Below are 24673 nucleotides of genomic sequence, written 5' to 3' on the forward strand. Positions count from 1 at the left end.
CCCACTGACGGACCCCAACTTCATACAGGATGGGACCCTCCCCGTGCCTCCCTTCTGCCTCTGCCTCCCAACCAGATGGGTGAGTGAGTGGACAAGCCGGCCTCCTGCAGGACACCACGGGCTGTGCTAACACAATCTCCCTGCCAAGTCACCCGAAGCCACTTGCTGGGAGCCACGGGAGAACTAGGGGAGGAAAAGCCCACAGACGCCGTTCCTCCCCTGACCTTACTGATCTGAGTTCACCCTCTGCGTCGGCACACTGAGAAGTCAGAGCTGTGAAGAACGGGGTGCCCTGGTCTCTGGAAAGACAAAGCCGGGCAGGCAGTCGGTGTGGACCCTGCACTCCCCAAGGGCGGGCAGAGTAGACCTGGAGCACCACGCTCGTCCGCTCCCTTCTACACACAATGGACACACCAGGCAGGAGCTACAGGCTCTTGCTAAATGTCTCTCCCTGCAATGCGAAGGCATAAAGAGTATGCAAGGAAGAGTGAGCCCAGAGCCCAAAGTCAAGAGCATCAAAGTAAAAGGGGCTGGCGGGTGGTGATCCTGCTGGCGGGCTGCGCCTCCCACCCGCCTTCCCCTCGCCTGGTGCAACGAGGGGAGTCTGGAGGTTCCTGGGTCCCGAGCTATTCCTTCACTCCTGAGCCTCGAGTGCTTGGTCTGTGGACCTTCCGTGTCTTCCTTCCCTGGGGGTTCAGCTGTGGTGCCCCTGCTGAGGACGGCCAAGCACTGAGGGCCGGCTCTGTTTGGCCAGCAAAGGTTAACAGTGAAAGTGCTTGTGACCTAAGTAAACAATAAGAAAGTATGCGGCCAGCGCTGTGGCGTAGCCTGTGGTGCCGGCATCCCATATGGGCACTGGTCCAAATCTTGGCTGCTCCACTTCTCATTGAGCTCTCTGCTATGGCCTGGGAAAACAGCAGAGGACAGCCCAAGTCCTTGGGCCCCTGCACCCGCGTGGGAGACCCGGAAGAAGCTCCTGGCTCCTGGCTTCGAATCAGTGCAGCTCTGGCCACTGCGGCCATCTGGCGAGTGAACCAGCGGATGGAAGACCTCTCTCCCTCCCTCCCTCCTTCCCTCCCTCCCTCTCTGCCTCTCTGTAACTCTGCCTTTCAAATAAATAAATAAATCTTTTCTTTAAAAAAAAGTACATACTGTATAATTACTGCGTAAGCAGGATAACTTCAAGAACTTTATCTATAAATAAAAATATTTTAAAGAGTAAAAAAACTTCAGAACAGTCACATAACCATAACAAAGTGGACATTCATCCTTGTCAGATTCTGTAAAATCCAAATATTCCGTAGTCATCTACTGTTTCTTAAATGAGAGAATCATGAAGTGGAAATCCCCCAGGCCTGTGAAAACGTGGAGTGAGCGTGCACAGTGCGTGGGCGCGGGGGGCACACAGCACTGCCACAAGTGTTCTAAGATCACCACCCTGGAGCGGGACGCCCGTCTTCCCGCCACCACCCCAACCGGCCGGCATCAAAGAAATGCTCCCAACACAGGGTGCCCACCTGCCCCACACCCAGGACGTCCTAGCTGGTGAAATCCCGACCTCTGAGGTGATCGGGTCCTGGAGGGTGGGGCCCTCACAGCAGGCCCAGTGCCCACACAGCGAGCAACAGGAGGGAGTCCGCCTCCTCCCTCTCTGCTCTCCACCGTGTCGGAACTCGGCAGCCAGAGGCCCTCACCGGACACCAGGCCGGTGGGCACCTCCCAGACACCAGGCCGGCGGACAGCTCACCGCACACCAGGCCGGTGGGCACCTCCCAGACACCAGGTGGGCGGGCAGCTCCCCGCACACCAGGCCGGTGGGCACCTCCCAGACACCAGGTGGGCGGGCAGCTCCCCGCACACCAGGCCGGTGGACACCTCCCGGACACCAGGCGGGCGGGCAGCTCCCCGCACACCAGGCCGGTGGACACCTCCCGGACACCAGGCGGGCGGGCAGCTCCCCGCACACCAGGCCGGTGGGCACCTCCCAGACACCAGGCCGGTGGGCGGGCAGCTCACCGCGGCCTTCCAGCTGTCTTTCCAGCCACTGCTGGTGTATCATCAGGCGGATCAGGGCGCTGGGCCGCAGAGCGCTGCGACTTTGCTGTCCTCGGGTACTAGGTAATTTCTAAGTTCCTTCCGCTGTGGAGAGCCACGGTAAACCCGACAGCCACGGAGGACACACTCACCTGCGGCGCTAAGGTCAGCGCCTTAATCTCCGGAACAGGCAGGAAATCAATGCAGCCCAGCAACACATGGGTGTGGTGCGGCTTCCAGAAAGTTCTACGTGCCAAGACCACCAGCTGGCCAGACTGAGCGACAGGCCCCAGTTTGGGGCCATCTACGGCACTTGCACGGCGGGGTGCGTTCAGCACGGCCAGTGGTAGCCCTGCCCCACCCCGATGACGGCTGCCGCGTGTGCACAGTTTCACTACCCTGTCAACAACCCTGGTTCCACCCGCCGATCGGTCCACCTCCCCAGAGGGCTGTGCCAGCAGGCCCAGGATGAAGACGGACAGAAGGGACCGGGGAGCCACGGGACTCGGGGCTGCATCCCAGGCCAGCGCTGTGGCAAAGGGGAGAGGTGACGCGGGGCACAGGGACTAAGTGGTGGGGGAAAACCAGGCGAGGACCTGCGAGGCCGCGAGGCGAATCCAGGGTATAAAAACCACAACGCACCACAGGGGTGAAGGGGTGTGAGAGTGGCAGGAGGCTCAGGGCCCCATCCCCAGGCTGGGTGGCCAGGCCTGCCCCACGGCCCCCGGGGCACCAGGGCCCGCACCACGGAGCGGACCTAAGACCCCTGCGTGTCCGCCAGAGGGGAGGCAGCGTCCGGAGGTGCGCTCCGGGCCCTCTGGTCAGAGTCCCGCTCCCAGGCGTCCAGCTCTGACTTCCCCCAGGCCCCTGGACAGCGCGGCCGTCCTCCCCCGACCCCCACCGCGGGGCCGTGTGCCCTCCGGCTGGCAGCCGCCACCAGCAGGTGCCAGGGGTGTGACGCCCCCCCCCCCCCCCGCCTGCCCCAGCCTCGGGTGCGACGCCCCAGGGGTGTGACCCTCACCCCGCCTCTTCCACCGGCCCCAGCCTCTGGGTGTGACGCCCCCAGCCCGCCCCCCGGCCCCAGCCTCAGGGTGTGACGCTCCTAGCCCACCCACCGGCCCCAGCCTCGGGGTGTGACGCCCCCAGCCCTGCACCAGCGGGCCCCAGCCTCGGGGTGTGACCCCCAGCCCTGCACCAGTGCGCCCCAGCCTCGGGGTGTGACCCCCACCCCGCCCCCTGGCCCCAGCCTCGGGGTGCGACGCCCCCAGCCCTGCACCGGCGGGCCCCTGGGGAAGGGCCCTCTCCGGGCACAAGCGGGACAGGCGGCCGGCGGCTCCGGGGTTCCCGCCCGTCCCAGGCGCCCCCCGCCCCTATTTACCGTCCTGAAAGACCCTCTCCACGTTGAGCCCGTACGTGGCGCACGTCTCGTAGTACGTGCAGCGCTTCAGGTCGTTGGACAGCTTCCGCGCACGCGCGTCGTCGATCACCCGCGGGTTGCTGGAGCTGATGGCGTCTGCAAGACAGCACGGGGGGCGGGGGTGAGGGGGCGCCGGGGGGGGGGTGTGAGGGGGCGCCGGGGGGGGGGGTGTGAGGGGGCGCCGGGGGGGGGGGTGGAGGGGTGCCGGGGGTGTGAGGGGGCGCCAGGGGGGGTGTGAGGGGGCGCCGGGGGGGGTGTGAGGGGGCGCCGGGGGGGGGTGTGAGGGGGCGCCGGGGGGAGGATGAGGGAGCGCGGGGGAGTGTGAGGGGGCGCCGGGGCGGTGAGGGGGCGCGGGGGGGGTGACGGGGCGCCGGGGGGGGGTGAGGGGGTGGGGCGGCCGGGGGTGAGGTGGGGCAAGGCGGGTGAGGGGGCGCGGGGGGGTGAGGGAGGCGCGGTGGGTGACCGTGGGCTCCGTGTGCAGGGGAGGAGGGAGGCAGAGGGGCGACCAGGAAGCCGTGACCACAGGAGCGGGGCCCAGGGGCAGCCTGGGGGGCAGGGGCAGGGTGGGGAGAGGAGCAGGGCCGGGGGGCCGACACCTGGTGGTCCCACAGGCTCTGCCCCACAGGCCCTGTGCTGAGGACTCCCTGGAGGGCCTCGAGGGCCACCCAAGGCTGCAGCGGAGCCGCTGGGGGCCGCAGGGCACTTGGATGGGCGGGCCTGCCCCCGCCTCCCCCTCTGCCCCGGCCGCCCGCCCAGCGCCATCTCGGGGAGATGGAGGCATTCCAGGGCCAGAGGCGCCAGCTCCAGCCACTGCGCTCCCGGAACAGAAGTCAGGCCGTACCGGCCCCTGCCCCGTCCAGTTCCCTGCGGAGGGCCGGCAGCCCGCCTGCGCATGCGCGCAGAGACAGCGCCCTGCGGCAGCAGCTGCGTCCCCGACTCTGAGGGATCGGCAGGGGCACTCCCCTTCTTACAGCATAAAAACCGGCCATCGTCAGGACGGGTATTCTCACTGTTTCTTTCCTTTTCCCTGTCTTCTCTTTCGCCCCTAAGCAGGAGGCCCGAAGAGGCAGTTCCTCGCTGGCCGGGACTCAGGGGTCTCTGGTGCACCCCAGGAGGGCAAGGCCTGGGAGAGGGGCACAGACACAGAACTCCTGCGCTGCCACCTGTCTTACAGGCCAGCGCATCTGAGCGACCAAAAGGCTTCAGAAGGCAGTGGGGGAAGTGTGTCTGCGTCTGCGCAAAGTGGGGACCAGGCCAGAGAGCACCCCTTTGGCTTCAACAGCACCCTGACCTGGGCCCCCCACGGTGGGTGGAAAGCCCACTCTGTGTCCATGTCGCCAGCTGAAGGAGTCCGCGCCCAGCACTTGACCTCACAGGAGCTCACCTGTCCACCGCACCCCACAGTCCTGACAGGTCCTGCTTTCCCCACAGACTGGACATGGAGCCCCCACTCCTCATCCTTCAGGTCTGGCTGAGGCTGCCTGAGCTGGAAGGTTCCTTTCCCGCTGCCTGGTGAGTGGCCAGGCTCCCACCGGCACACTCGATCCGCAGCCACAGGGGCAGCCCTGGCACGAGGCATGGGCGGGAGACTCAGAGGGCCACACCGCTCGCCATGCACGGGGCCAGCCAGCTGGCTGCCTCTGTCGTGAGCGCAGGAGCTCAGTGCAAAGGGCTACACCCCGAAACGGCAGACAACAGACCACAGGGCCACCCAAGAATCCCGTGAGGTCCCCTGAGGGAGTTCACACGGGAGCCCCGAGAGGCAGAGGTCAGGGTCACCCAGCCACAGCCCAGCCTGCCCGCCCAGGCGCGTGCAGCCCCAGCACCCGGGGTCTCGCTCAGACCCAGGACAGAAACGCTGGGCTGGGTGGAGAAAACAAACGGACCCAATCTGATCTTTTCGGGCCAGACGGGGAACCTGTCGGCCACGGTGACTCCGTAGCAACAAAGGCCATGAGTCCAACACACAAACTGGGACCCGAGCGGCTCCAAGGCCCCCTGTGGGTTCTGCTCAGCAAATACCCCGATCGATTCTTCTGCACACAGGAAGAGGCGCCTACTTGGGAGTGATCTCTGCAAGCTCAAGGCACCTTCAGGCAGAACCTGCCTGAGGAAAGTCCCCACTTTATGGCATTAAAAGAATGTTCAAGACGCTCCATTAAACACACCAAGTCTGCTTAAGCATACCAAGGACTGGTAACTTCTGATTCTGAGCCCTGCGTCCTTGTCTCCCAGAGGCCACCAGGGGGCGCCCAAGGCACAAAGAACCTCTACAGCCTTTGAGCAGATGTTAGCCGTGAGCGTGACCATGGGTCAGCACACACACGTGTGCTAAAACACACACGCGGAGGGTGTCTCCCCAGGAAAACCCAAGACCTCCGAGAAGCTGCTGCTGCGTTCCACACTGTTTCTCATGCAGACCTGAGAGGGGGCTCTGCTGAGTCCTAGCCAGGCTGTCTCACTACACTCCACCTTAGTGCGATGCATGTGGTGAACTTTCCTGTTTGCTCTACATGGCCGACTTCTCACATGGGACACAGGAGGGCAAACCACACGCACTAATCGTAAAGAAATGAGCCCCCCCTCAAAAAATAAAAAGCTAACAGTTTCTCTTGCCATGATCATTTTATAAGGTGGATGTCGGATGAGACTTTTCATGATGACCTTCATCAGGTTCTTAAAACATTCTACGTGACGTCAAGAACAAGGACCCTGTGTCTGACGCGGCCACGTGATGGTCACTTAGGCAGGAGACCGTTCTAAGGGACCTGGATAAAGCAGGAAATGCACCCAGTGTGGTTCTAGACTCCTGAAGTTCCGCTGTGTTGAAAATAAGACACTGATAAGGACAGAATAAAACAAACTTCTACGTCAGAAGTGAGCATGGAAGAGGCTTAAGTTTTTAGATTCTTCATAGCTGGTTCACAGAAGAGAACATTAACAGATGACAGCACCGAACCCGAGAGAAAAGAGACCTTTCTCAGAGCACCTGGGCTGTGTGTGTGAGGTTTCGATGTTGTAGTCCGAGTGGCTTCTCCACAGAATCGGATCAGGAAAGGACAGTTCATTTCTGTGTCACAAATCCTCACTGTAAAAAGTAAGCCTTCCGTAGGGAATTATTCCTTCTTTAAACCATTTCCGAATTCCTTCGTACCCAGATGCAGCTCCTAGGGCCTGGTACACGCGCACACTCTGAAACGATGTCACACTGGGTGTCCACCAGCACTAGTGGCCCCAGGGCCAGGTGCACGCTCATAGCTCAGGCCGGTCGTCACTCACCCAGGGTGCCCACCAGCCCCTGGGGCCCAGTGCATGTTCAGCGTGGGCCGGTCGTCACTCACCCTGGGTGCCCACCAGCACCAGAGGGACCTCGCCCGTGCTGCGATAGTTGGCCATCCGGCTGTAGTAGTGGTAAACCGTCTGGAAACTGATCTCGTCCTCCAAGCTGAAGACAAATATGACCGCGTCCACCCACATGGCAAACTGCAAGAGAGAGAAGAGGCGGGAGTTGAGGGAGAGGCTTGGGGGAGGGGGGGAGCATGGAATCCTGGCGCCAGCTGGGATGGCGGGGCCTGGGGACCCCGTGGCTCTGACACCTGACCCTCTGCCTCCCTTGGGGTGGGCTACTGTTGCATCCCAGAGTCCTCCGAGCACTCCGAGCCTCCATGTTCCCTGCCCTGTCCCCACCCGGGCCACTCAGAACGCAGACCACTCAGTCATCTCTGGCCTTGATGCCCCTGTCCTCCGCCCCACCCAGCCAGCCCCTGCCTTGAGGACAGGAAGTGACCCTGCCTCCCCCAGAGCCTCTCAAGGCTACTGGCGGCCACTAAGGTAAACCAGGGAGTGTGTGTGAGAGTGAGTATGTGTCACTCTCAGTCTCTTGGTCCCCCAGGCTGGGGGTGGGGGTGCTTTTCGGGGCACCACAACCTGCTTCGGAAACGCGCCCACCCAGCTGCTGGCCGCTCCCCTGTGCGGGCAGCCCTTCGTGTGGTAAAGGCTAAGCTGCCGCTGGGCCCTCGCAGACGCCCTCAGAGGAAACTGTGGTTTATTTTTAGGGAAATTCACGAAAACGGGAGGATGCCGCGACAATGGCTCCACCCTGCCCGCTCACCGCGCTCTGCCTGACCTCCGCCGAGTCCTCTGTGGGGGCCCGTGTCCTCCCTCGTTGCTACCACCACCCGGCGAGGCTGGCGCGGGGGTGCCAAGGCCCACGCAGCTCCCAGGCTCCCCGCCCACTCCCTGCCCGACACGGAAGACCCATGTTCCAGTCTGTCTGACACCGGACACCCTTCTCTGTCCACGTGAAAATGGAAAACCAGCTCCCAAACCCTGCCCTCTTTCTAGAAAAGACGCTGTTCTCAGGTGGTCTTGCGTGCTGAGCAACCCCCTCACGGTGGGTTAGGCTGCAAAGTGAGACGCACACAGAACCACACCGCGGAACACCACGCGTCCTGGTGACGCTCCTGAGACTAAGCGAGGGCGAGCACTGGGAAACAAAGCCTCGGGGTGAGCCTGGGAAGACACAGGTGCAAGGGCCCGGCTACAGCAGCGCTTCCTCTTCGATTCCTCCGCCTTCCATGGTGTTTCTTGTTTCTCTGGAGAAGCGGACACGGGAAGAGGGCTTCTTCCCAGGGCCAGACCTCAGCCGTGGGAACGGAGGCTGGGAGTGGGCAGAACCACGTGCAGCAAACACACACCCGCCTCCATCCTCCCCAGGGTGCGCCGACTGCCTGGGCACCTGGTGTGCTGGGGCGCTGGGTAAGACCGCTGCTCTAGCTCTATCGGGGTGCCCACCACCTGCCAGCTGCCCTGAGCGGCCCCCGGTGGCCACAGGGAGACCTGCAGTCTCATCCAGCCCTGATTTTCCAGGCTGTCAGGATATCTGCCGTACCAGGAACGCTGACTTCCACCGGGGTTAGGTCCTCCGTGGAGAGGCGTTTGCTAGAACAGGGGCCGACCCGCAGCTCAGCAAATGCTCTCTCAGGGCAGAGGCATCGGGAGCTCCACGGGGGCGGGACAGCAGGTGCACCTGGCCTTAACCCCTTCAGCAAGCTGTGGCCGAAGCTCTCAGGGCACCAGCTCCTCATCCTAACACCAGGAATGACCTCCCCTGGGGCGGGCCCGGGGATGACAGGAGACAACGGCGTCACCCCGTGCAGCTGTGACATCAGCATCAGAGACACAAATAACAAACAGCTGCTGGTCATAAAGTGATGGCTTCATTAATGAATTACAGCGGCTGCAGGGAAGGGACGGATCACGCTAGCGGAAGCCGGGGCACAGTCCAAGCAGTTAGGCCATGCAGAATTTTCCACGGGTTTTAGGGAAGAGCTCCTCTCAGAGGACACGGCCCCCGGGAGGCAGTGCTGGGTTTCGTCTGCCCATGGTGGACTTTCTAGTAGGGATCTGTGCAGTAACACGGGCGGCCCTGACCCCACGGCCAGCAGTCAAACCTCTCCTGCCCCACAGCCACCTCAAGGAGGGGAAGACGACCTCCTCCCTGGGCCTTGCTTCCCAGGCCGGGTAGTTACTCAGTCTTAGAGGCCATTCTCATCACAATGCAACTCTGACCCGGGCCCTCACTGCAGCTCCTGTGTCAATCAGGGTGAGCCACAGGCCCCGCCGTCTCTGCGTGGGAGGGAGCACAGCTCTTTGGGAGCCACTAAGACGGCTCCTGCAGGCTTCGACCCGTCCCTGGGGTCCGTCTACACTGCCAATGACTGCTCTTTGCCAGGGTGAGCAGGAAGCCCGTGCCTGCTCACTCCACAGTGCTTATGGGCTGGGAACGCTGGGACAGGGGACCCGGGGACTCCCACACCTTGCCTCCTGCAGTGTCCTGCTGCCCGCTGGCCGCATGGGAACCTGGGCGGAAGAGCCCTCGCTGTGGCAGAACACACGGGGCTGAGCCCGACTGAGACAGGAGCTCAGCTCCACCTCCACTGTGGGCCTAGGACAGCAGCAGCTGGGCGCCACATTTGCCCTGTGCCACACTCATCTGCGCACACTCGGCCTGCACCACACTCACCCTGTGCATACTCGCCCTGCACACACTCGGCCTATGCACACTCGGCCTGCGCACACTCACCCTGTGCACACTCGCCCTGCACACACTCACCCCGTGCCACACTCGGCCTGCGCCACACTCACCCTGCCTCACTGACGCTCAGCTCACTGAGCCACCAGCACTCCTCGCTTCTGCTGTGTCAACTACAGGACCTTTCCCTACCACGACTCAAGTCAGTGTCGAGAGGGGACTTTTCACACCTGAGCCCCCCGACGTCAGAACACACCTCGTTACCGATGGCGTCACAGTCTGACCGGTGGTGTTTTCCTCTCACGTCCTGGTGCGTCTTACAACCAGTGGTGTTTCAGATCAGCGGGCCACGGGAAACCCCTAACGCATCCTAAGTAGCCGCGTGGCAGTCCCACGTGTGCGCACCACGCCTTCAACCACCCAACATCCAATACCTTTTCTCTCTTTGTAAATGGCTGTAATGGCCTGGGCTGGCCCGTCTTCCACTGCTTTCCCGGCATGTTAGGGAGCTAGGTAGGAAGTGGAGCAGCTGGGACTGGAACCGGCACCCACACAGGATGCCGGCGTCACAGGCAGTAGCTGAACCCGCTGCACCACGGTGCTGGCCCCACATTCAACACCTTTCATTGGGGTCACCCTCTGGTCCTAGGCATCACTTTCACAACAGGGGAAGTCCCAGAAGTGACCCCACGGCAATGTGCAGCACTGAGTCTGCATCGATGGGCTGGCCGGCTCCGCCTGGTGCCTGACTACCTCCTCATCAATGGGCTGGCCGGGTCCGCCTGGTGCCTGGCTACCTTCTCATGGATGGGCTGGCCGGCTCCGCCTGGTGCCTGGCTACCTCCTCATCAATGGGCTGGCCGGCTCCGCCTGGTGCCTGACTACCTTCTCATGGATGGGCTGGCCGGCTCCGCCTGGTGCCTGGCTACCTCCTCATCAATGGGCTGGCCGGCTCCGCCTGGTGCCTGACTACCTCCTCATGGATGGGCTGGCCGGCTCCGCCTGGTGCCTGGCTACCTCCGCATCGACAGTAGCCGGCTCTGACGGATGGAACAGGAGACTCCACGTCCAAACAGCAGCTTTCCACACGTCAGGCTGCTGGATGGGAAAGGAGCAAAAAGCAAAAACAAAGCCAACAACAACAAAAAAACAGCAGCAAGTCCCAGATGCTATTTTAACGGAGTTGACAAATAAGGGCAGATGGTGCCTTTCCTCCCTATTCAAAACCAGAAGGTGAAAGACTCGGGCCCACAGCCCGTGTTCCAGGGTTTCTGTGTCCCCTCCTCGGAGCGCGCACGACAAAACCCGGATCTGCTGGTTCCAACAGGACCCTAACAGGCAGAGGCAGCACGTGCAGTACTCACCTGCGCCTCCGGGGGGCCCCCTTCATCACGAATCAGCAGCAGATAGCTCTGGCCGTCCACCACAATCTCTTTCTTGAACCTGCCACCTGCCACACACACACAAAACAGCTCGTTACAGAGGGGACACTGGGCACGGGGCAGGGCAGAGACGTGGGCTTCCCTTGTGGGAACACATGCCCCCAGCCACAGCCCTGGACGTGACTGCCTGCGTCTCTCTCTAGCAGAGGCTTTAAGGAACCAGATCTGAATGGCTCAGCAGCCCTGTGGGTTTCTGGGCGGGGCACTGTCCTGCAGGAAGCACAGGACACAGCGGCTGTCATTCTCTTTGTGGCTTCGCAGGCACGGGAGGCAAACCTGCCGTGCCCGACAGCTGCCTGGGCTGTGGCGTTGCGACAGACAACAGGGCTGAGGACCTGTGTTCTCCTCAAGGGAAACCCAGTTCTGGCAGGAAAACACAGAACAGCATGACGATGGTGTTTCCAGAATCACAGTTCACGAGTAAGGGGGGGGGGGGCTGGACTACTACACACGTGTTAGACAGCAACTACGAGGGGCGCCGGCACGCACACGCACAGGCCGACACACAGCAGCGCGGCAGCACGCCGGGTTAGCGGCGGGAAACCACCAGGGACCGACCACGGGCACGGGGTGCAGACACAGGAACCCCCACAGGCTGGCCCCTCACGTCCACAGCACCCGAACGGGACCCCAGGCTGGGTCCTGCGCCAGCCCCAAAGACAAAGTCGGCCGCTCGGGAGCCTGGGCCCTGCGTCTGTTCTAGTTGCTACCTCGCAGGATTCACGATTTTCGCTTTTCAGACGGGAACGCGCCAGACCCTGGCTCTGCCTTTCGGCTCCTCTGTGCAGGTGGCGTCCAGAAACCCCACCTGAACTCCAAATCACAACACACTGGGAACACCACGGGAGCACCGCCAGCAGCCCCGGGGCGGTACATCTGCCCTTGGCTACCCAGGGTCACACCCGCTCCTGCCCCTGTGACCGGGACCCCCCATCCCTGCCTGAGTCTGGTCCCTCGGGACCACCTCGCCCCACCGTACCCCAAGAAGTGACAGCAACCAGAGAAGGCCACTGGGGGAACGGATTTCCCGTGCGAGCTGCACACGCACAGGAACACACGTGTGCACTCACACTGACGCCTACACTGATGGGCCGGAAGCCACACTTCTTCAGTGTGTTCAGTGACAAAAACGAAGAACAACCTTCCAGCTTTCAAACAAAGTTGGCTGCTCCCCTCCCCTAGTCACAGGGAGGAGAGGGCAGAGCCCCTGGGAATCGGCCAGGTGGGGCCCCCGAAGGTGGGAGGGCTCGCGGGACACTGGCTGGGGACCACTGAGGTCAGCTGCGCAGAGACCAGCACGGGCCTGAACCCTGGGCCGTCCTCTGCCAGCTGCTCACCTCTGCGCCTCCGCGTCGCCGGCCATCAGACGGGTTTGACAGCTTCCCAGCGGGCAAGGAGTGCCAAGTGAGCACAAAGGACCGGGCACAGTGCCCGCCTCGGGGGGCAGCACGGGGTGGGCCGGATGTTACGCACAACGCCTGCCTTTTCGGAAGACGCAGCGAGTGTCTAACAGCTCTGCTCTCCACAGAAACACGTGCAGAGGGCCTGGTGCTAACCAACAGCACTTCCTTTTTCTTTTAATGACTTTTTAAACAAAGGATGCTGGGAGCTAGCTATTTCTTGGGGAGATTAACTGATTTCAACCCTCTTAAGAAAAACAAAAAAAACCTAGGAAAAGGCAATCTGTCGACTCTCTTCCCAGCGAATTCCCACCGGTGTGCTTCCTGGGGCTTGCGGGGAAGGCGCTGGGAGCCCCTGCGGGAGCCGGGGGGGGCGGGGGGGGGGGGCAGAGCCAGGGAGACAGCCACGGGGCACCGACCGCTTCACATCAAGCCTATGGAGGCTGGCTTTCACGCTGGCTTCTAAAACCCTCCAATCGCACGAGAACACCTGTGTCCGGAGCTCTCTGAGCGAGTTCAAGGCAGCTCCCACGCTTCCAAGACATGAGCTGGGGTCCCGGGTCCCTCCGGGGCGGGGCTGGCCAGTAGCACTCTGCCAGCGGGCCTTCAGCGGCAGCCTCTGGCCCACGGTTAGGAGAAACTGAGGCAAGCACCCCCTCCCCCCACACACACCGGGGCAGGAGGTGAGGTTTGAGCTTCCGAGGCCCCTGCAGGAGGCACGTGGAAAGCCCTGGCCGTCCACACGTGCGCTCCAAACAACAACACTGACTTCATGCCGTGTTCACCATCACCTCTGCCACGGCCAGTCTCTCGCGTGTGTCTTATCCTGGTCAACACAGTTCTGCTCTTCCAAAGGCCCCAGAGAGGACAGCGCCGAAGCCCACATCCGATCTCATCTGTTCCTAATTGTTTTGCTGCACATCCCTCCACGGCCTCGCCCGTGGCTTGCACCAGCAACCGGCCCCGCCTCCTCTGACGGCGGCTGTTGCCGCACACTGTAGAGGCCAGGCAGCTGGGCCCCGCCTCCTCTGACGCGGCTGTTGCCGCACACCGTAGAGGCCATGCAGCTGGGTCCAGCGGGCGAGACACCCAATAAGGCTCCTGCATCCCTGCATCCCCTAGCAACCCAGCTTCACGGCTGCCGCCGGCGTCCCCCGAAGCAGCCCCGGGAGGCAGTGGTGAGTGCTCTAGTGCTCAGCTGGGTTCCTGCCACCCTGTGGGAGCTCTGGACTGAGTTCCTGGCGCCGGCGCCGGATGGTCCCACGCGGGAAGTGAACCAGTGGACGGGAGGGCCTGCTCCCACCCTCCTGATCGCTTCTTCTCGCTCCCTCTCAAATAGTTGTTTTTTGTTTTTGTTTTTATTTACATTGGGATAGTTTTATTTATTTATTTATTTTTTTTTTTACAGGAAGAGTGGACAGTGAGAGAGAGAGACAGAGACAGAGACAGAGACAGAGAGAAAGGTCTTCCTTTGCTGTTAGTTCAACCTCCAATGGCCACCGCGGCCGGCACACCACACCGATCCGAAGGCAGGAGCCAGGTGCTTCTCCTGGTCTCCCATGGGGTGCAGGGCCCAAGCACTTGGGCCATCCTCCACTGCACTCCCTGGCCACAGCAGAGAGTTGGCCTGGAAGAGGGGCAACCGGGACAGAATCCAGCGCCCCGACCGGGACTAGAACCCGGTGTGCCAGCGCCACAGGCGGAGGATTAGCCTAGTGAGCCACGGCGCCGGCTGGGATAATTTTAAGAACAGGTCGGTATCCCCAAGGCTGGCCTCTGAATCCGACGCCGTCGGCACACCTGAGTGCAGCAGGCTGGATCAGCCATCCCAGGAGCCCAGGGCACCCCCACCGCCGCCGCCGGGCCCCAGGGTGGGGGCTGGAACGTCCAGCCGACCGCATCTGCCCACGGAGACTCTGAGGTGGCACCAGGACTCTCTGCAGCCGTGGAAACCCCCTCCCTCAAATGGGATTCCTGCCCAGGTCTGGTGAGGCCGGGGGAGGTAACAGCCGCGCACAGAGCCCCTCCCTGCACACAGGGCAGGAGGCTGGGAGCCAGGGCCCACACTTCCGCGCTTGATTTTCTGGAAGTTTCACCCGCAGCAGAACTGAACGTCTCGCCTCCTGGGCACGACTCCCACACGGCAGGCACAGCTCTTCCTATCTGCGATCGGCCTTGGGCCACAGCCGGAAGCTTCCGGCTCACTCCCGCGGCAAGTCGTCACGGTTCCCGGAAAACTGCGCCGGCGGCTTAGCCTTCCCCTGAGAGGGCACTCGCAACGCGGCCGCATCACCTCCTCCCTCAAGCTCCCTGCAGAGACGTGCGTGAGAGCTGGACCTGTGTGTGTCCACTGCAAATGACCAGCTCCCGGGGAGAGAGGGATGCAGCTGTACTCCTCAGAGTTATTTATTTACTTGAGAGCCAGAGACAGCATAGATAGAGAGAGAGAGAGAGAGAGAGAGAGAGGCAGGGAGAGAGAGTGTGCACACTCCCATCCACGGTTCACTCCCCACAAATGCTGGTAACGGTCAAGGCCCCCAGGTGGGTGGCAGGGCCCCAAACACTTAGCCTCACCACTGCCTCCCAGCGTGCGCATCAGCAGGCAGGAAGCTGGCGTCAGGCTGAGGCCACGGGTGGATCCCAGGGGTCTTAACGGGCACGTCAGCCTCTAGTCTAACCCAGCCACTGCTGATTCCCAGCCTGGCGGTAAGGACGCTGGAGCAGGGACCACAGCCATGGACCTCCCATGACGGAAGCCCAGGCCCGGCAGGGACACGGCACAGGCCGCGCCGAGAGAGGTGAACCTGTTCTCGGGCATGCTGTCAGTCCTCCGTAGAGGGGGAAAAGCAGGCTGAATTCTCCTCGTCCGAAACAAGAGCTCAGTGGGGAGCCAACACTGCGACAGATGTCCGACATTTCTGTTTCTGTCTTTCTCGCTAATTGGACTCAAAGCTGTTAACGTACCATGAACCATTCCCCAAGCCACAGCGAGCCCCGGCGCACTTGAGCGACAGCACTCTCCTGCCCGTGTCATCCCTACGGTGCCTCACCGCGTCCCGCGACGCAGCAGGCGGCAACGTCAGCATCCGGATCTGCTCCGGAGGAAGAGCTGGGATACGGGCCCAGGCCCGGAGCTGGAACCCAGCAGGAGGAAGACACAGTCGCAGATGCTGAGTCCCTCTCCTCCCCTCTTCCAGGAGAGCGTCCGCTGTGATGGGTCCCTACAGACCCGCAGAGGGGCCCCTGCACCCCCACGGGACATCCCGGCACCCCGGGGGCCGGCGCGGAAAGCGTGGGGGAATCTGCCTTCTCCTCACTCCGCTCACAGCTCTGCCGGAGTGCCCCTGGCTTCAGTCCCCAAAGCGCATCACTGTGTTTAGGCATTGGAAAGATGCTTGGCCAGATGTCCGTGTGTTCCTGCTGACCTCTGTAAGGAAAGGGTTAAAGTTCTGCCTGAGGTGTTTTTTTTGTTTTGTTTTGTTTGACGGGCAGAGTGGACAATGAGAGAGAGAGAAGAGAGAAGAGAGAAGATAGAAGAGAGAAGAGAGAAGAAAGAGAGAGAGAGAGAGAGAGAGAGAGAGAGAGAGAGAAAGGTCTTCCTTTTGCCGTTGGTTCACCCTCCAATGGCCGCCCCGGCCGGCGCACCCTGACAAATGAGGAAGAGCAGCGGGGGTGGCTCCCGCTTCCTGAATCACCCAGCCGAGTGGAAAGGACGGAGACACTAAAGAGGACCCCAGGCCTCCGTTTCGCCCGATCCCGGTTATAAAAACAGTAATAGTAACTGCACATGGGCCAGAAATTTTTAAGAAATTAACTTGGCCTCTTTTGTTTTTTTTTTTTTTTTTTTTTTTTTTGACAGGCAGAGTGGACAGTGAGAGAGAGAGAGACAGAGAGAAAGGGCTTCCTTTGCTGTTGGTTCACCCTCCAATGGCCACCACGGCCGGCGCACTGCGGCTGGTGCACCACGCTGATCCGATGGCAGGAGCCAGGTACTTATCCTGGTCTCCCGCGGGGTGCAGGGCCCAAGCACTTGGGCCATCCTCCACTGCACTCCTGGGCCACAGCAGAGAGCTGGCCTGGAAGGGGGGCAACCGGGACAGAATCCGGCACCCTGACCGGGACTAGAACCCGGTGTGCTGGTGCCGCAAGGCGGAGGATTAGCCTAGTGAGCTGCGGCGCCGGCCTAAGTTGGCCTTTTTAACTTGGACAGAAACACTGGAGGCAGTAACTTGCTGGCATCAGAGTCTGGAGGTTTTACAAGGCATTCTGGACCACAGGCCACGTTTGCACGCCGGGCGGGATGTCACCGGTAACCCTAGTTTACCAAACTGAACCGAACCAGCTGTCATGTCCTCAGCCAGCTCCCCTGCCCGAGACTTGCGGGGAAATGAAAAGCAAGCACCGTCCGGCGCACTGCCACGAGGAAGCCTCTCACGCACGGTGACCACGGCAGACTTCCGCGGGTGACCCGCTCCGGGGGTTAATGAGGAGACAGGACGGGGAACACCCTCATCTCTCACACGCAGGAGGGAGACGGAGACGGAGAAGGCGCCCAAGCCCATGCTCCGATCCCCCTGCCGTTCAGCTTCCTCTGCTCCGCGCCTGGTGACGGCGGAGTGAAGGCAGGAGGGAGAGGATTTGAGCGCAGCGGGCACCAGCCTGGCTCCCAGCTGCAGGCCCACCCCGGGCCCACGGCACCCATGACCGCTTCACCCCCCGTGGAGGCAGAAAGGGGAGCCGCCGCGGCCTTCTGTGCTCTGCCTGACCGAGGGGTGAGGCACGAAGCAAGGACACAGCTGGCGCGGGCTCTGGAGGCCAAGACGGGGCGGTGCGGGGCTGCATCCCCCAGGAGTCAGGGAGTGACCCCAGGGGGTGACACCCCCGCCAAGGACAGGCACAGCGACCCTGGTAAAGTCCTAGCGAGAGCAGAGCTCTGGCCCTAACAACGCAGGCCAACTCTGGAGATCATTCCCTCCGAGGAAAGATGGACACAGGACACGACGGAGGCTGAGCATCCCTGACCTAAAATACCCTGAACCCTGGAACTCGCTGAGTGCCCACAAGATGGGACCGGTCACAGTCTGTGGTGCAGCAGGTTAAAGCCTGGGCCTGCACCGCCAGCATCCCATATGGACGCCGGTTCGAGTCCTGGCTGCTCCTCTTCCGATACAGCTCTCTGCTATGGCCTGGGATAGCAGTGAAAGATGGCTCAAGTCCATGGGCCCCTGCACCTGCGTGGGAGAAGCTCCTGGCTCCTGGCTTCCGATCGGCACAGCTCTGGCTGTTGTGGCCAATTGGGGAGTGAACCAGCTGATGGAAGACCTCTCTCTCTCTCCCTCCCTCTCTCTCTCTCTCGTCTTTTAACTCTGCCTCTCAAATAAAGAAAATCTTCAAAAATGGGGTTCACACTGAGGTCCCATCCCCAAGATACCTCATTCTGAAAACACACAGGGCCTCCAGGGTAGGGAAGCACCCTCTGGTGGCTGTGGGGCCACTGCGTTGCCCAGGGTGCTCCTAGGTGCTTTCCAGCACGGTGTCAGGGAGTCTGGAAACGACCGCTTTCGGTAAGTTTAGATACAGGCAGCCATTTCCTTCTCTCTCTCTTTTTTGTTTCTAAGATTTATTTATTTAGTTGAGAGGCAGAGTTACACAGAGTAGGAGTGGCACAGAGAGTGCTTCCATCGGGTGGTTCACTCCCCAAACGGCCACAATGGCCAGAGCTGGGCTGATCCAAACCTAGAAGCCAGGAGCTTCGTCCGGGTCTCCCATGCAGGTGCAGGGGTCCAAGCATTTGGGCCATCTCCCACTGCTTTCCCAGGCCATCAGCAGGGAGCTCGATCAGAGGGACTCAACCAGTGCCCATATGGATGCCAGTGCCACAAGAGGAGGCTTAACCTAATATGACACACGGCTGGCCCCAGCAACCGTCTCATTCTTTCTTTTTCTTTTTTTTGAAAGATTTATTTATTTATTTATTTATTTATTTATTTATTCGAAAGTCAGAGTTACACAAAGAAGGAGGCAGAAAGAGAGAGATATGGTCCTCTCCCCAACTGACCAAAACAGCCAGAGCTGCGCCAATCCAAAGCCAGCAGCTTCTTCTGGGTCTCCCACATGGGTACAGGGCCCCAAGGACTTGGGCCATCTTCTACTGCTTCCCCAGGCCGTAGCAGAGAGCTAGATAGGAAGTGGAGCAGCCGGGACTAGAACTGGCGCCTATATGGGATGCCAGCGCTGCAGGTGGAGGCTTTACCCACTATGCCACAGTGCCAGCCCCAGCAACCGTTTCTGAAACTGAATCAAAATGAATCGCAGTTAAACCCAAGCCACGCCTACAAGTCTGCTGTGCGGTGCCCTCAATGGGGAACCTGGGACACGCCGGGTGAGCACAGCCCACCTGCCGCTGCTGGCCCTGGAGTGCTGGGAAAGCTGCCACTTCCCACTGTCCTGCGTGATAGGAGGCATCCCCCCGCTCCTCCCTGCGAGGGACAGGCCAGCTGTTCTGGTGCCCAGAGTCGGGAGGGCAGGAAGGACAGCCAGGTCGCTGACTCCTGGGGGGGGGGGGTGCGGCGTCAGAGAGCATCCGAGGCTCACCGTGACCCCAGAGGCTGCACAGCTGTGCAGGCTGAGAACAGCGGCTTCAACTTGGGTTTCAGAAGCCGCGCTGTTCCCATTACTTCACTTTCTGATCTGTTTCGTTGAAGGCTGTCCTGACGTTCAAGGGGATGACAGGTTTAAGGGAAGAGGGGGATGGGTACTGGAACGGCTCAGGCACCCTGGATGAGAAAGGAACAGAACAGAGATGGGACGAAGAGCAGACACAAAACCAAAGCTCGGAGTCCCTGATGTCAGAAACAGATCAGAGAAACCTGTACGGTGTCACTCATGAAATGCCGGTAGGTTCTGCCAAGCTACTTAAAATGTTTCTGAAAAACAGGATACTGCTGGAAAACCAGTGCTGTGGAAATGGGTTCTTGCCCAACAGTTCAATTCAACTTCCTGACGTCGTAACTTCCAAGGGCTTTGAGGAAAACGCACACGGGCAGCTTAACAGGCCAAACCAGTAAAAGCTCTCTCTCCTGCAGATCAGGCCTCTTGGAAACTAAAATAAAAGCAAATGCTTTGGCCAGGAGGGCCGGGTTGGTCTGCAGGGGCGAGGGCCAGCGCCGGCATCCCTGACATCACCACCTAGATGGCTGCACGACAGCATCATTATCCCAGCACAGCGGTCACTAGCAGCAACCAGAGAATCTCAGATACGCAGAGTGCAACACGCCCCATGGTGCCAGCAACGCACGAGGCCTGGGCTGCTTTTCCCAGTGGCACACTGCTCACACTGCTAGGGCTCCTCTTTGAGCTGAACCCAGGCAGTACCACGGGAAGAAGCCTGCACGGGAGCGATGGCTCCCCTCCATGGGCTGGCGGCCCAGCCGTGGCGCAGGGCCTGCCTCCCCAGCCTCCAGCACGTTGGAGACACCGCAGCCACTCAGGCTGCACAGGCCTAGGCACTCAGCCCTTCCTGCAAACCCAGGGCTGGCGGGAGGCCCGGGACTTGTCAGGAGCTCACGCGCTCTCCCTGCACAGGGCTCCCACCTCTCCCAGTAACTCAGCCACCGTTTTGGGGGCTCGTGTCCTACAGTCCACAAGGTGAGCCCCCGCCAGTTCACGGGTCCCTAATGTGTGTGGTGACCCCTTGGGGCAGCAGAGTGGGGGACTACCTCGGAGCCGCTTCCACGGGTCAAGTTCAGCCGACAACTCTGGCCTGGGCAACCATGAACAACTCCTGCAGCCTCTGGTGCCTCGTTCCGTCAGGGGGCGGCTCAGGTACCAACCACATCCGCCTTACCGGGCAATGGCGAGGCGGGTGCGGCCGATGCACGGCAGCTGGCCCTTAGCTTCTGAAGCTGACGCACTAATCAGCGAGGGATCGTGGGGCCGCAATGATGACGTGGTCTCTCCCCAGGGGGAGCTCACACAAGGGGAGGAGAGTTCCAAAAGGGAAACTCAGGAAGAAGAACCAAGCCGGCGACAATCCTGCAGACGATGGGAGATGCTGCAGACGGTGACATTCCCGTGGGAAACCCAGGCCCTCTCCCGAAACGTCACCCTCCACCCACGCTTTCTGGAAGACCTGGGGTCCTTCTGCTTTTGAGATAACGGGTCTGGGACAAGAGCTCCACCGAGAAGGTCCCGCAAGTTTCCAGGATTCATCCAAGCCTGTGGCACGCGCCCAACCTCAGACCCGAGCTGCCAGGTACGGCAGTAAGGAGGCAGCAATGGGGACTGTGCCTGCTTCGCACTCAGCCAGCACCACGGCCTGGCTCCCACGAGCACGCCACCGTGAGCGCCGGCTTCAGCTGCCCCCTCAGGAGCCCTGGCTGGTCCCCCGTGTTTCCAGCCTACGCTGGGCTGACAGCACCACAGGCATCCAAAACACCAGGGAACAAACAGCCAGTGCCAGGCCTCAGCTGGGGCTGGGAAGCGACAGAAGACAGAGGCCGTGCTGCTGCAGCTCACGGCCGGGCACTGTGGCAGGCACAGACGTGGCCGCACTCAAGGCCAGGACAGCCAGGCTGGCGAGGGGCAGCAGGCAACCACCACGCTGAAGAAGGAAACAGGCACAAAACGAGGGCCTCCCCCAGAAGCAACTCGACCAAATAAAGACAAAAATAGTGCTGCGATGCTGGCTTCCCATATGGGCACAGGTTCAAGTCCCGGCTGCTCCACGTGCGATCCAGCTCCCTGCTAATGCGCCTGGGAGAGCAGCAAGTGCTTGGGCCCCTGCCCCCAAGCAGGACACGGGGATGGAGACCCAGATTTGTCCAGCACTGGCTGTTGTGGCCACTTGGGGAGTGAACAAGTGGATGAAGATCTCTCTCTTCCTCTGTAACTCTGCTTTTCAAATAAACAACAACAAAATCTTTAAAAATAAGTAAGTAAGTGAAGCGTTGGTACGAAGGCCCCCAGCACCCACTGCTGGGGCCATACAAGACCATCTGAGCACCCGAGCTCTCTGTAACAGCCAGCTTGGTAAACCAAATAGATTTACCCAGGCACATTTAGAAAATGCGCTTAAGGCTAGGTGCCTTATTTTTAATACAGTGTACATTTATTTTTAGCTTTACCAACATCATAAAAAGGTAAACCAAACAGCAGGGCAGATTCAGGGGTGAGAGCCTAACTCCCCACCTCATGTGGTCACACACAAGGCTGCCTTGAGAGGCTGACAGCACCACGGCCCGGGACGCGTGTCCTCGGGCACGACCCTAGAACCCACGGAGAGGACAGAGGCAGGGCGGGTGCGGGAGTGTGCGCAGTGCCATTAGCCACCTCTGGCAAGGGACTCAGCTGCCAACAAAAGGCGAACAGGCTCCCAGCCCCTGGAGCGTGCAGTTCCAGCTGCTGCTTCCCCGTGCAAAGAACATATGAAAAGCTGACTTGTGGGGTGACCAGCGCTGTGGCTAGCAGGTAAAGCCGCCGCCTGCAGTGCCGGCATCCCCTATGGGCACTGGGTCCAGTCCTGGCTGCTCCACTTCCGATCCAGCTCTCTGCTGTGGCCTGGGAAAGCAGTAGAAGATGGCCCAAGTGCTTGGGTCCCTGCACCCAAGTGGGAGACCCAGAAGAAGCTCCTGGCTCCAGACTGGCCTGGCTCTGGGCACTGTGGTTATTTGGGGATAAATAAATCTTTAAAACAAAAAGAGGGAGAGAGAATAAAGAAAGAGATAGAGAGACTAAAAAGAGTGGCAGCGGCTACATGGGCCGACGCGAGAGCTTTGCCAGCTGCTTCTGTATCAGAGAGCAGGACTCGGTGAACTCCCTCTGTGAAAGGACAGAGAGCAACCAGCACCCGGAGCTGCTGAGCACCACGAACCCGAGCCACTCCCCCATCCGGAGCTGGCAGGGACATCACCCCCGGACCTTCCTCTCAGGGTGAGGGGTGTGGGCACTGGGCTGAGCCCACTCTGCAAGGCAGCAGCTCCTTCGAGGGCACCTCCTGCACCAGCGGGCTCGCCAGGGCTTCCCAGATGAGGTCCGCGCTCATGTGGTGCCGGCACACGGCCTTGGAGGGCCCGAACGCGCCCCAGGCCAGGTTTTCTCAGCTCTAGTAAACTCCCGAAGGGCACAAGAGCCAGGCACAGAGGGTTCTGTGGCAAACCGCTTGGGCAGCTCTTCTCCACCATGGTGCGCATCCGTTGCAGGGTCCGGAGATGGCTGGGGAATCCTCTACTTGGTCCCCTTAAGTTCCTCTCCAAAGCCAGTGCACCTGCTAACCACCTGTCAGGAGCCTGCCGGGCAAGGGTGGGGGAGATCCCTGACCCCCTTCCTAAGCCCTCTACCCGGGCCGGGGCCCTCTCCTCCCTCTCCCTGGTGGTGCGCGGGACCTCGCTCCAGCCAGCTGCTCCACCTCCAGATGCTGCAGGTGCACCACATCTGGGGCTGACGGCTCTTCCGGTCGCTCCGAACCTCCCTTCTTCACCAGCAGAAACCCAGGCGCCCGGCGGTCGGTCCCTGTCACCACGGGCCCTCCAGGCACACCACCCACACGGCCCCTGCACTGTTCGTTCTCAAAGACCAGAGGTAGAGGGGGTTTTTCTTCTTATTTTGTTTGTGGTAGCATAAACTTTAAGTTAAAAAAAAAAAAAAAAAAAACTCAAACAAACAAAAAGCAAAAACAGTAACAAATGGGCTCAGAAACAAATGCTGGCCACGCACGCTGCCCTCAGGGCCCCAGAACAGAGACGCCATCTGGAGCCCCAGGGCAGGCGTCAGCAGTGCCTGCTGCTAGCTAGATCCCGCCTCAGAATCCTGCCTGGCACCGCCCATCCCGGAAGCCGACACTTCATTCCTCTTCTGATACACCTGAGGCTGGCCTCAGACCACCCTCTCTTCTTTCTGCAGGGCCTTCCACAGAAATCTCTCAACCCCAAGGGCTGGACCAGTGCCCACTGAACAAAAGTCTCTCCCCTGTCCTGGGCGATGCAGACAAATAACCCAGTGTGCTGACCTGTGAGATTCAAAGGCTGTGTAACAGCCACAAAACTAAGTGTCCCCTTGAAGGGAGGGCCAGCGCTACGGTGGAGGACAAGCCTCTGCCTGTGGCGCCAGCATTCCATGTAGGCATCAGTTTCAAGCCTCAGTTGCCCCACTGCTATTGGCCTGGGAAAGCAGCAGAAGATGGTCCAAGTGCACGGGCCCTGCACCCATGTGGGAGACCTGGGGGAAGCTCCTGGCTTCAGGCTGGCCCAGCTCCAACCGTTCCAGCCATTTGGGAAGCAAACGAGCAGACGGAAGATCTTTCTCTCCCCCTCTCTCTGTAACTCTGCCTCTTAAATAAATAACCTTAAAAGACAACGACCAAGAAGGAAACCACTTGAAAGAGTCAGAGGCCGCAGCCCGAGATGGTGAAGTCACGGAGCGCCCTTTGCCGGAGACAGCTTTGGTGGAGTTCAATCCGTGCCCCGGGCACCTCTACAGCACCCGAGTCCCACAGTGGAAACTGAGAACACGGCCATGAATTAGGGAGAAGACGTGCAGCACAACACAGTCTCTCCCTGGCTAGACCCTGAAAGGCAATGACCGTCGCACACAGGGCCTGATCTGTCTCCCACCCTTTTTCCGGGGCCTACCATCTCCCTAATCTCATTCTATGAACACCAGTGCTCCCTGCTCAAGCCAATAGCTCAACTAGGCTGACATCACTGCCCCACTCCAAGGGACTGGCCAATCAGAACATTCCCTTAGACCCTGGACAATCTTGACTGGCTTGGAGAAAAGCATGTGATGCAATCAGAGCCAATCAGAACCACCCCTGAGTCTTCTGCCGGAGTCACTGAGAACAAAGCACACCCAAGGCTTCCTCTCTTCCTGGAACCCAGGGCCACCAAGGCACCAAGGTGCGAACGGTCTGCCTCCAAGTGGGGAGGCCCCGCTGAGCACCAAGCCTAACACAGGCCAGAGACGGCAGGCAGAGGTCCCTGGTGACCTCACGGGGGCGAGGCATGAGGGTCTTCCTAAAGCTGAACCCATCCCACGGGCCGCTCCAGGTACACAGATGAATAAAGCCCTCCTTTGTGTTTAAGGCAGTGGAAATTGGTCAACTGCTCGCTCCTCGCAACCAAGGCAGCGTGGCCTAGCTGAACAAACCCTCCAGCTCAGAGCGGGCAGCTGCCCAGGCAAGCGGCAGGCCGGTCGGCTGCCAGTCAACGGCCCGCAACAGGAGCTGGCCAGCACCAAGAAGGCGCAGGCAGGCCCCGAAGGCTTGGTTCTGATGGGTCCAGTGACTGTTCCTCTGGGACGAGAGGGTGGCGCACCCCCAGCGCCAACACCTCGGGGTGACACTGACGGG

General features: G+C 60.8%; 1 protein-coding gene across 17 annotated transcripts in view; it reads right to left on the reverse strand.

Moving 5' to 3' along the window:
- AGAP1 (ArfGAP with GTPase domain, ankyrin repeat and PH domain 1) overlaps positions 1 to 24673 on the reverse strand; it is a 527130-nt gene that overhangs the window by 313437 nt on the left and 189020 nt on the right. For all 17 annotated transcript variants that reach the window (XM_070071490.1, XM_070071487.1, XM_070071488.1 and 14 more), the window contains 3 exons: positions 10850 to 10935; positions 6793 to 6934; positions 3413 to 3547 (listed from right to left, as the gene is read on the reverse strand). In XM_070071490.1, the coding sequence (XP_069927591.1) occupies positions 3413 to 3547; positions 6793 to 6934; positions 10850 to 10935 (363 nt within the window). The remainder of the gene's footprint in view (positions 1 to 3412; positions 3548 to 6792; positions 6935 to 10849; positions 10936 to 24673) is intronic.

This window comes from Oryctolagus cuniculus, chromosome 3 (assembly GCF_964237555.1).
Source record: "Oryctolagus cuniculus chromosome 3, mOryCun1.1, whole genome shotgun sequence".
Classification (NCBI taxonomy): Eukaryota; Metazoa; Chordata; class Mammalia; order Lagomorpha; family Leporidae; genus Oryctolagus; species Oryctolagus cuniculus.